A 14,378-nucleotide genomic window follows, 5' to 3' on the forward strand; every position below is an offset into this window, starting at 1 on the left:
GGGCCGAAACAGTAACTCCCGTAAGAGACTCTTCAGGCAGCTGGGCCAGAAGCGACAAAGACAGAGCCTGTACATTTGCTTTACACCTTCGAAATGTTTTTCAGCCAAAACCGCCGTCAATTCGAGGTGGAACTGAGATGGCGATAATTCTGTTTCAAACAAACGAAGTTGCAAAAGTCATCAGCGAGCAATTAAAAACAAAAAAGGCCCCAGGCGGTGATCTTATAACTCCTAAGATGCTAATTGAACTCCCAAACTGTGCAGTTGAGGTAATTTGTAAACTATTTAACGGGATTACACGACTTGGCTACTTCCCAAAAAAATGGAAAAAGTCGGTAATCATAATGATCCCAAAGCCAGGAAAAGATCACACAATACCAGCCTCATACAGACCGATAAGTTTACTTTCGTGTCTGTCAAAACTGCTCGAAAAATGCCTTTTGACACGCATAATCCCATATCTGATAGAGCACAACATTATTCCGGCGCATCAATTTGGCTTTCGAGAAAGCCATGGAACAATAGAGCAAGTTAACCGATTAACAACAGAAATACGAACTGCATTCGAGTCTCGGGAATACTGCAGTGCGGTATTCCTTGACGTTGCGCAGGCTTTCGACCGAGTCTGGCTCGATGGCCTTATGCATAAAATCAGAACGTTACTACCGGAAAACACTCACAGGATACTTGAACAGAGCCTTCGCCGTGAGATGCAACACTACAATATCGGACGATTACACGATAGAGGCTGGAGTTCCTCAAGGTAGCGCCCTTGGTCCAACTCTATTTCTCCTTTACACCGCAGATATTCCCACGAACGAGCGGCTTACTACTTCTACATTCGCAGACGATACCGCGATCTTAAGTCGGTCCAAATGCCCAATTCAGGCAACAGCACTACTAGCTGATCATCTCGTGGTAGTGGAGAGGTGGTTATCAGACTGGCGTATAAAAATAAATGCGCAAAAGTGTAAACACATAACGTTTACTCTCAACAGACAAACGTGTCCCCCGCTAACTCTGAATAACACGCCACTTCCACAAGCTGACGATGTAACGTACCTTGGCGTCCACCTTGACAGAAGACTTACATGGCGGAGACATATCGAAGCTAAGAAAATTCATCTAAAACTAAAATCCAATAACCTCCATTGGCTCATAAACGCTCGCTCCCCCCTCTGCCTGGACTTCAAGGTTCTGCTCTACAATTCAACGCTTAAGCCAGTCTGGACTTACGGCTCCCAATTGTGGGTAAACGCTAGCAGCAGTAACATCGACATAATCCAGCGAGCACAATCAAAAATCCTGAGAACTGTCACTGGGGCACCTTGGTATGTTCGGAACGACAACATCCACAGAGATCTTGGCATTCTACCCGTAAAAGATGAAATTTCAAAACAAAAGGCGTCCTACCACACCAAGCTAACTTCTCATCCAAACCAGCTCGCCAGGGGCCTAGCCAGGGTTTCCAACCGGACCCGATTGCAACGAAATGACCTTTCAGCTCAGCAATAGTTATTAGAGCCCTTACATCCCGCGTCAGTCAACTTTACTGTCAGATATAGCTTTTTAATTTAAGATTTTATATACTTATTGTTAGTCTTAATTCAGAGAAGATTCAATAAATAAAATGCATATGTAAAAAAAAAAAAAAATATGAAACAAGTATTGCCTAATCAAATACCAAAGGAACATAACTTTATTCCTCACCACTGTGTTTCTAAGCCGGAAAGTACTACTACAAAATTAAGAGTAGTTTTTGATGCTTCCTGTAAAACATCTACAGGAATTAAATGATGTGCTTTATGCAGATCATTCACAAATATGTTTTTACGGCTGATATAGAAAAAATGTATCGGCAAGTTTGGATGAATCCAAAAGACCAATTCAATCAAATGATTGTTTGGCGCTACACTCCGTCTGATGAAATAAAATATTACCGGCTTAAAACTGTGACTTATGGCACAACGTCAGCTCCATTTGGAAAAATGGCAATTGGGATGCACTTAAGAACGACTTCTATGTTGATGACTGCCTATTATTATAGGCTACAAGGATTCAAGGAGAGTTGAACAAAGTCTTGCTGCCTTGTGGATTTACATCTGAGATATGGCCGTTAAGGCCAGTTATGAACACTCGTAGTGCTGTCTTTCTTTGTTTTTCATTAAGTTCAGATGTAATTGGCTTATTCCTCCCATGTGTCATATTGGTTTTGTTAATCAAGAGAGCTAATTTTTTATTTACCAGAATAGATAGTGCCGAAAAGTTTTTTTCACTTCTCCTTTCGTATTGTCCCTTGCTATTTCCGCCGATGCTCCCCAGCTAACATAACTATCTTCATCTCCTTTAAATTCTCAAACCGACTTAATGATTTGATGTTAAGAAGTATCGCACCTTACGTTTGGAATAATATCTTCCATCTTGAATTCCTCAACCTGCTTTATGTTGTGATTTAATTGTGTCTTTAAACTTGCGATTTCATTCCTCAAAGGACTCAATTCATTATTAATTAAATCGCTTACACTAACCGTCTGGCTGCTAGAAGAATTTAGAATTGGTTAGAATTTTTTTAAAGTCGTTGTTTAACTCTTCCACCTTGTTGGTTTATATTTAAATTTTTTGTAGTAACTTCTTATATATATAAAACTATTATTAAACAGCTCACTAATTGTTCTTCTTAGTTTCCTTGAATATGGGATGTCTTCTTTTTGCCTGATGATCCTATTTGGGGTCTTCGTATAGCGAGGGATGGCTCTCAGCTCTTCCTTCAATTTATTTCTCGGCTCTTCCTTTTATTTGTTGAATTTGTATTTGATTTTTGATAATATTTTTACTTATCCTTTTGTTTTTTATATTTGTTTAATATTTGTTTTTGAGAGTAATAGATTTTTTTAGCAGTGTGTTTTTTTGTTACGGTCATTAATTAAAGGATTGTTGTAAGCAAAGGGGGATTATTGCATTTATTGTTTTCCTCCTTTATCTATTTTCACGATGTAAACACTTTTTATAATGTCATCGGTTAGGATTTGAGCGGCGCGAATTCCCTTTTTGTTTTTCAAAACTGTTTTGTTTTAAAACTTATTTCAGGATTTTTTTTTTTACTGTACCAGAAGGCGTACTGTTTGAGTGGAAAGTAATGCCCTTCTGATTACACCAGAACCAGCTGCTTTCCAAAGAGCTCTAGACTCAGTCATTGGACCAGAGATGGAACCATTCGCGTTCCCATACCTGGATGACACAGTGGTCATCGGACGCACGAAACTTGAGAAACTACAAGAAGTGATGAGACGAATCCGCAAGGCAAACCTGAAGATAAACACAGGGAAATGTAACTTCTTTAAGAAAGAACTAAAATATCTAAGGCACGTATTCAGCGCATACTCACCGATCCGGAAAAGATAGCCGCGATCTTTAACATGGCAAGTTCACAGACAACGAAGCAGGTGCACAGCTTTCTAAAGCTGGCCTCCTGGTACAAAAGATTTTTCCTTACTAAACGGCACTGGCACAACCGTTATACAACCTGGTTAAGAGGGCTACAAAGCTTAAATGGACCGAGGAGAAAGAAGAGGCAACGAAAAACATGAAGAAAGCCCTAACGGAAGCACCGGTCCGGACGTTCGCTGACTTTGGAAGAACATTTGTACTTCAGACGGACGCCAGTAACTGCGGATTATTAGCAGTACTAATTTAAGTGGCTGAAAACGGAGAACACGATATTTCATGCGCCAGTCGAAAGCTTACAAATACAGAACAAAACTACTCGGCCACCTGGCAATACACTGGGGCATCCAGAAAATGAGGATGTACCTGCAGGGATACCACTTCGATGTCATCACTGACCACCAAGCTCTTAAATGGCTTAACTCGATCGAGAGCCCTTCAGGACGGATTGCCAGATGGGCATTGGTAATGCAGCCATACTCATTCGAGGTACGCTATCGCCAAGGCAACCTTAACGTCGTGGCAGACGCATTATCCAAAATGCTCGAGGAAGAAGTACACGGAGCCGAGATAGAAGAAGAAGTACACGGAGCCGAGATAGAAGAAGTACACGGAGCCGAAATTGAGGAAGACGAGTGGATGAAACAGAAACTCCTTGCAATAGGAAAAGATCCAGAAACATGGACAGATTACGCGGTAATAGAAAGAAAACTGTATGGACGAAGATACGCAACCGTGGAAGCTTTGCGTGGCAAAGAACCCAAAAAAAATAGTCAACTTCGGTTGCGTATAGACGTGTTTTCTTAACACTCCGGAAAAACAATAAGCCACTAAGTCGAAAACGTTCGAAAAAATTTATAAACGCGAGGTTTGGCGATTCGCGATGCTAATTCGCATATCGTAAGCTAAAGTTTTAGTTAATTAATTAATTAATATTACGCTCTATCAATAAATGAATAAGAACGTGGATCAGCGCACTCAACGTCAAAAACAACAAGACGAAGCCCGTGAAAAAATTCAGAGAGAGCAAGACAAACGTCGTCTCTCTCTGGCCCGAAACAATGCTTATTTCTCGTTCACGAGTAATACTCTAGAACCGAAAGTGCAAGAAAGTGCAAGTTTACTGACCGCCGAAAACCAGAGAGCTAGTTCTTGCTCTCCCGCCCTGCTCTTCACCGCACAAACACCATGGAGTGAGCAATGCAAACCTCCAACCGAGCTTCAGCCACCTAGTGCAACAACAACAGCAACTACTACGTCAACTACAACGGTCTCTGTCGCCAACAATGCAATAACGACTCCACTCTCTTCTTCTGCAGCGGGTAAAGCAACAACACAACCAAGTGCAAAAATCGGCTCAAACGGCAAAAACAAAGCTACGGAAGAAAAAATTACAATTCCGCAAGCAGGTTCGGCCATGCAGACAGGCATGGATCGCTATATTAATATTTCCAAGAGCAAGCTTACCCCCCCCCCAAAAAAATCTGACGGCAATATGCCCAAAATAAATCGTACCAACAAAGGCCCTGAAAATCTCGGGCCATTAAATGAAAATAGATTTTTCATTCTGGCGGAGCCTGAAACAGAGTACGAAGAATTAGCCCCAAAGAAACTAAAGCCCCCATCTATCTTTATTCGGGAGAAGATCTCCAACGTCCTAGTCAATAAAATAGTTAACCTTGTCGGGAAGGATAACTTTTATGTTATTCCGCTTAGGAAAGGGAATATAAGCGAAACCAAAATTCAAACCAAAACCGAAGATGATTTCCGAGCAGTGTCGAAGTACCTAAACAATGTCAAAAAGAATTACTACACGTACCAGCTAAAAAGCTGCAAGGGCTTACAAGTTGTCCTCAAGGGAATAGAACCCGATGTGACCCCCTCTGAAATTATAAAGGCTTTAAAAGAAAACGGTTTTTGCGCTAAAAATGTTATAAACAACCAACCACTTTTCAAGGTCGAGCTGGAGCCAGACAGCAGAACTTTGAAAAAAACGCAGTGCACCCGATCTACAAGTTGCAGTACCTTCTGCACCGTAGGATCACAGTAGAAGAGCCGCACAAACGGAACGGGCCAGTGCAATGCACAAACTGCCAGGAATACGGACACACCAGGGCTTACTGCACCCTCAGGTCAGTTTGTGTAGCTTGTGGAAACTTCCACGGCTCCGAACCCTGCCCTGCCAACAAGGGAGACTCTCTCACTTAAAAGTGTGTAAACTGCCAAGGAAACCACACAGCAAACTACAGAGGCTGTCCAGTCTACAAGGAGATGAAAAGTCGGATGCAAAGAGCGACAACGGCACGCCAGAACGTTTACATGAAATCACAAACGACACCCGAAGTTTTCTTCGCAAAAGCAGGTCATCATTTGGCCCTTCAATTACCACCAACAGCATTTCCTACGCCAGTGCTCTAAGATCAGGCACAGCTCACATAGAGCCGAAATCTGATAACATACAGCAGGCCATGGGACAGCCACAAAGTAACATGGAAACTATGATGAAACTTTGCAACAAAATATGATGGAATTTATGTCCTTCATGAAAACCACCATGCAAACTCTAATGCAAAACCAAAATATCTTGTTAAAAATGCTTGCAGCTCAGCAGTCCAAATAAATTATGCCTAGCCTCCGAATAACTCTGTGGAACGCCAACGGTGTTTCACGGTATATACCTGAAATAACTCAATTTCTGAACGAAAATCACATCGACGTTATGTTGCTGGCAGAAACGCATCTCACCAGCAAATATAACTTTCAAATATGAGGATACACGTTCTACGGCACCGATCATCCAGATGGTAAAACACATGGCGGAACCGGCATTCTTCACCAACGGTTTGCAAAAAATTATCTGCAAGCTACATCGATAAAATTACAGTTGGGCACCAGCAACCTTGCCATTGCCGCTGTCTACTGCCCACCCCGCTTTACAGTCTCAGAAGACCAATTCATGGACTTCTACAATTCACTTGGAGAGCGATTCATAGCAGCAGGTGATTACAACGCCAAGCACACACACTGGGGATCCCGCCTTGTTACCCCCAAAGGAAGGCAACTATATAATGCACTCATCAAAACATGCAACAAACTGGACTACGTTTCACCAGGCAGTCCTACATACTGGCCAACAGATCCCAGAAAACTACCTGATTTAATTGATTTTGCTGTGACAAAAAATATTTCTCGCAATCTAATATCTGCAAAATCGCTTTTGGATCTATCATCGGGCCACTCACCAGTGCTAATAACTCTTCTTCAAAGCCCGGAATTAATCGAGCACCCTTGCAGGCTGACGTCGCATCGAACCAACTGGCTGAAGTTCAAAAAGTACGTAAGTTCCCACATCGAAATAACTCCACAGCTCAACTTCAAGGAGGACATCGACTGCTATGCCAATGCACTGGAGTCTGTACTCGTCGCAGCAGCCAAAGTCTCTACACCGCAATGGAGGGATGGGCACACACACCAACACAAAACTAACCTTGAAATCGAACAGCTTGTTTTGGAGAAAGACGTTTGAGGCGTGCTTGGCAGACCAGCAGATCGCCATCCTCAAAACATAGTCTTAAGGAAGCTGGTCGCAGACTTACCAGGGCTCTAAGGCACGAAGAAGAAAAAGCACAACGCCAGTACATTGAGAAACTTTCACCCACCAGCACCAAGCACCCCCTGTGGAGGGCCCACCCAAATCTAAGTGCGCGGGCCGAAACAGTAACTCCCGTAAGAGACTCTTCAGGCAGCTGGGCCAGAAGCGACAAAGACAGAGCCTGTACATTTGCTTTACACCTTCGAAATGTTTTTCAGCCAAAACCGCCGTCAATTCGAGGTGGAACTGAGATGGCGATAATTCTGTTTCAAACAAACGAAGTTGCAAAAGTCATCAGCGAGCAATTAAAAACAAAAAAGGCCCCAGGCGGTGATCTTATAACTCCTAAGATGCTAATTGAACTCCCAAACTGTGCAGTTGAGGTAATTTGTAAACTATTTAACGGGATTACACGACTTGGCTACTTCCCAAAAAAATGGAAAAAGTCGGTAATCATAATGATCCCAAAGCCAGGAAAAGATCACACAATACCAGCCTCATACAGACCGATAAGTTTACTTTCGTGTCTGTCAAAACTGCTCGAAAAATGCCTTTTGACACGCATAATCCCATATCTGATAGAGCACAACATTATTCCGGCGCATCAATTTGGCTTTCGAGAAAGCCATGGAACAATAGAGCAAGTTAACCGATTAACAACAGAAATACGAACTGCATTCGAGTCTCGGGAATACTGCAGTGCGGTATTCCTTGACGTTGCGCAGGCTTTCGACCGAGTCTGGCTCGATGGCCTTATGCATAAAATCAGAACGTTACTACCGGAAAACACTCACAGGATACTTGAACAGAGCCTTCGCCGTGAGATGCAACACTACAATATCGGACGATTACACGATAGAGGCTGGAGTTCCTCAAGGTAGCGCCCTTGGTCCAACTCTATTTCTCCTTTACACCGCAGATATTCCCACGAACGAGCGGCTAACTACTTCTACATTCGCAGACGATACCGCGATCTTAAGTCGGTCCAAATGCCCAATTCAGGCAACAGCACAACTAGCTGATCATCTCGTGGTAGTGGAGAGGTGGTTATCAGACTGGCATATAAAAATAAATGCGCAAAAGTGTAAACACATAACGTTTACTCTTAACAGACAAACGTGTCCCCCGCTAACTCTGAATAACACGCCACTTCCACAAGCTGACGATGTAACGTACCTTGGCGTCCACCTTGACAGAAGACTTACATGGCGGAGACATATCGAAGCTAAGAAAATTCATCTAAAACTAAAATCCAATAACCTCCATTGGCTCATAAACGCTCGCTCCCCCCTCTGCCTGGACTTCAAGGTTCTGCTCTACAATTCAACGCTTAAGCCAGTCTGGACTTACGGCTCCCAATTGTGGGGAAACGCGAGCAGCAGTAACATCGACATTATCCAGCGAGCACAATCAAAAATCCTGAGAACTGGCACCTTGGTATGTTCGGAACGACAAAATCCACAGAGATCTTGGCATTCTACCCGTAAAAGATGAAATTTCAAAACAAAAAGCGTCCTACCACACCAAGCTAACTTCTCATCCAAACCAGCTCGCCAGGGGCCTAGCCAGGGTATCCAACCGGACCCGATTGCAACGAAATGTCCTTCCAGCTCAGCAATAGTTATTAGAGCCCTTACATCCCGCGTCAGTCAACTTGACTGTCAGATATAGCTTTTTATTTTACGATTTTATATACTTATTGTATAAATAAATAAATAATAAATAATAAACAATAAATAAAATGCATATGTAAAAAAAAAAAAAAAAAAAAAAAAAAGAACCAACGGGAATGAGCTCTACGAGAATAAGGAATTGGGAAAACGAAGCACCGGGTAATGGCAAGGGATGCACAGTAATATACAGCAGTACGTACGACGCTATGAAAAATGCCAACAATACAAGACCTCACAGCAGCAGGCGGCAGGGAAAATCCGGAATTGTAAAGGCGACGATCAAGTTAGCACCAAAATACGAGGGCCATTTAAGGTGACTGGTTTCGACAGTTATAGCGAAAGGTCGAAACTAACGATGACCTACACTCCCACATCCCACTAGAAAAACCAAGTAAATCGTACCACACTCCTACAATTTTAATTATAATCGTAGCCCTAGCCAACCGTATTGTCAAATATAACCATAGTCTGTAGCGTTCGATTTGTGTTGTTTTTTGGGTAAAGGGATGGAATTTGATCAAAAGAGGAAAGCTATACCGCCTCTCGAAACAGTTCGTTACAATGCGAAGCTTTCCCGGCTTGTTGGCGTTGTTTACCGGGAATATTGGTAGATCCAACAATGCTTCTTCACCGCATCCGATGTTCTGATCGGTCTTGCATATCCTTTCCGCACGTCCTCGTTCATTTGCCGTCTCATTTCGGCGTCAAGATCCGATTGCTGCAAGAGCTTCTGATATAGGCAACGTGCGCGCTTAATAACTGTGGGCAAGCTATCGGGTAGGTCACTACACTTAGTTCCACACGCGCCTACCTTTCCAGCAAAATGGGGATGTTCAATTCACATCGACTATATTCTTGAAATTTTTAAGTAAGTGTATGCTGTGCGTTATGGTGTTAAGATTTGTGACTATCCAACCCTTTGACTAGGCCGTCACATTCTGTGATCTTAATTAAGTCTTAGCTAAATATCTTAATCCACAAATAAGTGTCTAAGTGTAAATTACGTTAGTACTAATATTAATAAAAAAATCATATGAGAAAATAAAACTAAAGATTATATTGTAATTTTATATTATAAGAGAAAAAGAACACCGAGTCTGATTCCCAAAAGCTAAGTTCCGAAACACACGCCCGAGGTAGCAACTACAGGTAAAATAATACAAGATCGGCTTCTTTTTTTCCGGGTTTTCAAGCAAGGCGCCCACGCGTGCTTTTTAACGCGAGGACAAATCAAAAGTAAAAAAAGGAAGGTCTCAATTAAATAATCTATTTGTCTTACACCATCTTCAGTGATATAGGTGATTGCCTGATTTTCAATCCCTCTGTTTGCATTGCGACCCCATAAAGAAAATGAAATTAAAAGAAACCAACGCACAGTGGACATAAATACTTCTAGATGTGCTATCGCTATGAAACTTTCAGTAAAAATCTAGAAAAAAAAATCTGAGTCAATATTAAGGAAAGTTCAAACGAAATCCCGAGCAAGCTTAAAAAATGTTCTACCTTACTATCGCCTAGTTCCATTTTTAAAAATTGGTATGTAAGAATTTTTTTTTTTAACAGATATGCGATCATTTTTCTGTTTGTGACGATGTAACTGTTACTGTTGACGTTCGACGATTAGAAATAGAAGACACGGATAAGACTGTCACGGACTCTCTAAATAGAGCTCGTCGTTGGTTGATGTATGCAGATTGGCAAAAAGCTTTTTTATTATTGTATCAAGTAGCGAAGTTAATCAAGTCAAAAGAACGACTTATCCACTTTATTCAAACACTTTATGTATACCAACCACAAACAACAGTGCAACTTGCTCACCTAGTGCGACTCACAAAACGAGTAGTCCTTTCCCTAGAACCACTTGATGACATGGACGTAAATGTTGTGGCAAGAATGCTTCATTTAATTTCTTCTACATTTAAGTTTATAATCGGTGGTAATGAACTTAATACTTTAATGGACAATTATTATGAAACAATGGTAAATGAGGTATGCGATATTCTCAACAAATTTAATGCTGAGTGGGAGTACATACCGAAATCTCAATGTCGGGCAGAGTCTGAATCCTGTCTGAACATTGATAATTTCAGAAATAGGCTGGAACAAATGTCCACGCTTCGACCACAAGGCTTGGAACATATAAACAATTGGTTGCACGCTCATTGGAAATTAAGTAGTTGTTTGTTTTACATGGGAATGGGAACTGCTAGGCGCCTTCATCCTGAGGAAGGGCCAAAATTAATTGAGCGTTCAACTTTTAACATGCGAATGGAAAGTTTTGATCTAGATCAAGAAAAAAACATTGAATTTGAATCTGCTGACTTAATGCACACGCTCGTTTTTACTGATAAACTTATTGAAGAGCTAAGGCTTCGACTTCGCACTGACGAAGTTCTTATATCCGTTCGAAGTCATAAACAAAGTCAATATTGGTGGTATCCTGAACAAGAGTCACAAACACAAGTACTTGTGGTTAATGCTTATACAAAAAATAATATTTGGAAAAAGGGTGAAGAGATTTCTGAACCATTTCAATATATCTCCAAACTTAAAATGAATTTTTCGGCTGGTGATCCTGTAAATGAAGAGCAGTCTTCTCAATCTTTTCCACGTGGTATTGACTTTGACGATCCTGAGGAAGATGTAGAAAACATTATACATGATAATGTGTATTCTCCATTTGAAGTTCGTATGTATCGAACCGAGTTATATGGGCATTCAGTTCTTGGTGTTACTTTTACTCAAGCGGATATAGACTACTGTGTCTTAATTCGCATGAGCATTATACCTAAATTGGTTGATATAGAAAGTCAAAGCTCTACCTGTCGAGTGAGAACTGGAGTTTTACAGCCAACTACTATTTTGTTAAGGAATCGCTGTGATAAATCACGACCAGTTTATATATATATTCGCGCTTCTAATCCATCTGAGCCTTGGGATACTTTTTATGAATCAGGAGCATTTTTTGCGTTTTCTACTGAAATACGAAGCTGCCGAATTTGGAACTATGCTAGACCCGAGCCTAGCTGGCAAAATTTGGCATGTATGCCGGAAATGAACAAAAGTATATACTTTGGTATACATTGCCGTTGTAATTTTATTAGTGACTTTGATGCAGATGCTATGCCTATAATTGCAGTGCCAATGAATCTAAAATGTCACCTGGAACGACCAGTAGTGAACCAAAATTACCAAATGATCATTTTTTTATTCTCTTTATCTGTATTTGGAGTAATATATATTTTTTTTAATATGAAAAGCATTTCCGACTGGGATAAACGATTATACGTTGAAAGATATCCAAACAGAGTCGCTTGCTGTCGCGGAGATCTTGTTCTAAGGTTTACTTTTGGGGGAAGATATAACGCTGGTACATCAGCAAACATTATACTTTCTTTTAAATATTCAACCCAAATTTCGCACTTTATAGTATATCAAGATCCTGTTTTTCGAACTTTTCAAAGGAACAGTACAATATCTTTCCGCCTAGATCGACAGCTTATCCGATTACCAACTGGTCTTGCAATCGGACATGACAACTCTGGAATATATCCACATTTTTTTTGTAGAAATGTCATTATAGCCGATATACTAACTGAAAAGGTGCAAAACTTTTCGGTTCAGAACTGGGTACGACGATTTAGATCAGTTACAACTTATAAAATGGCTAATATATTTAGCCGCGCAACAACAATTGAAAAAAGTGTGTATCAATGGAAGGTTCGATTTTCACATGCTATGGAAAGCTATATGGGGAACTGGTATTTATTTCAACCAATAATTGGACCATGGCGTTTTGGAACTGACAGGTGCGCTTTTTGTAGCTGGGAAAGAAGCTGCATATTTATATCTAAACTATTTATTTCTATATGCGTTGTAGTTATATTTTTTGGACACAGTGTACCGATAGCTTGCGACCCTAGCCCAAAAAAATACAACGATGTCGATGTAGTCATTAGGCTTTGCTTAATATGTTTTATAGTTAGTTGTTTTGTACAGGCATCTTTGGAAATAATTTTTAAAATTATTGCAGCTTATGACTTTACTTAACTATTGGATGTTAAAGAAAAATTGTAAACGTGTTAAAAAAAAATTAAAAAGGAATAAAATTAATCTTTTTTCTTTTATTGCTTTTTGATGAGTACTACAATTTAGTAAGTATTTTAGTTAGTAACATTTGTTTATTCCCTGTCTATTGAAAGTATTTACATGTATATCCGTGCCACACTATAATGAACAGTAATAGCCGACACTTACTGCTCTTGTTATCTTGAATCGTCTTACCTACTTCTGTATCCAAACTAGAGCACAAAATCATAGAAAAGTTTAATTTATATTTTTTTCCACTAAAGCTATTTTTTTATCCACATTAAACATCACTAAGTTATATTTGTATTTTGTATTTTATTATAAAATTTGCTCTTCTAGAGGATGTAAGCTGCAGTTTTTCAGAAAAATTAAGACTCGCATCTTTATCCATTTATTTAGTGAGACATCGAATATTTTCTGTGAAAATTCGGATACGTGATTTCTATGTAGTAGGTTGAATATGCAATTGCATAGTACTTTAATTTTGTTTTTACTGATAGTGTCACAGTTTAAAAAAATTTTATTCCATAAAATAGCGCTGGAACAATGCAGGTTTTAGCTATTAGTAAACGTATGTGTTTGGGCAGGCAATTTTTAGTTACGTATATTGTCCTTATTATGCCATATAATTTCCCTACAGAAATTGTAATATGATCATTCCAGGTAAGAGTTCTGTTGAATGTGAAACCTAAATTTATAGTTGTTTCAACGTACTCAAGTGGCGTGTTATTTATACTCAGTGGCTGAAACTTGTTAAAAACTACTAATGGCAAGACATTTTAATTTTGATGGGTTGATTACTCATTCACTCATTTACACGTGCAAGTTCTCCTGTTACAAACATCTATACACTCATTTATTCTGGACATCAATAGCATACACGTGTACATTACATTCAGATAACGCATTGGGAAAGTCATTAATATATAAGGTAAGCAATAGAACCTTGAGGCACACCACTATTAAAATTTACATATGAAGACGAAACGCTAGTCAGTACAACAGATTGACGAAGATTTTGTAGATACGAAGACACAAGTTTGACAGAAGTTTTAGAAAACATAAACATATTACGTAATTTTGCACAAAGAACATTATGGCTTAATGTATCGAAGGCCTTAATTTAGTCCAGTAAAACTAAGAGTGTAACATTGTTTTCGTCTATTTGTTCCCTTAGGTCGTATGCAGTTTTTTTCAGAGGAGTGCGTGTATGCACTTAGTAAAGCCGGCGCAGAATGAGCGTTGCGGCTAATTTTATTTGTGTACATGAGTTTACATATGTTTATACAGAGAATAAAATACTAGATTTGCATGCTCCGGAATAGTGACCGTTCAACAGTTATTTCAAAATACCAATAGGACAACACTAACCTGTAAATAAATTTTGGGCTGGTAATGCCGTGCCTATTGTTTACATTTGAAGCTTGGGAAATTTATGCTGTAGTTTAAGGTTTGTAGGTCAAAGTAATGGTTTTAATTGCATTGAAGATGCTTTAACTGTGTTTTATTCTAACATTTCAGGATGGCCAAATCGGACCTGTGGCGGCCATCGAATCCAAATGGAGTAGGTGTAGCTGGCT

General features: G+C 39.9%; 1 protein-coding gene across 1 annotated transcript; it reads left to right on the forward strand.

Annotated features, from left to right (window-relative positions):
- Window positions 1-3,798: 3,798 nt before the first annotated feature.
- Window positions 3,799-12,759, forward strand: LOC128261176 (uncharacterized). The gene is made up of 2 exons (XM_052994724.1): window positions 3,799-4,140; window positions 10,273-12,759. The coding sequence occupies exons 1-2, from the start codon at window positions 3,799-3,801 to the stop codon at window positions 12,757-12,759; spliced, it is 2,829 nt and encodes a 942-aa protein (XP_052850684.1).
- Window positions 12,760-14,378: the final 1,619 nt, after the last annotated feature.

This window comes from Drosophila gunungcola, assembly GCF_025200985.1.
Source record: "Drosophila gunungcola strain Sukarami chromosome Y unlocalized genomic scaffold, Dgunungcola_SK_2 000041F, whole genome shotgun sequence".
Lineage (NCBI taxonomy): Eukaryota > Metazoa > Arthropoda > Insecta > Diptera > Drosophilidae > Drosophila > Drosophila gunungcola.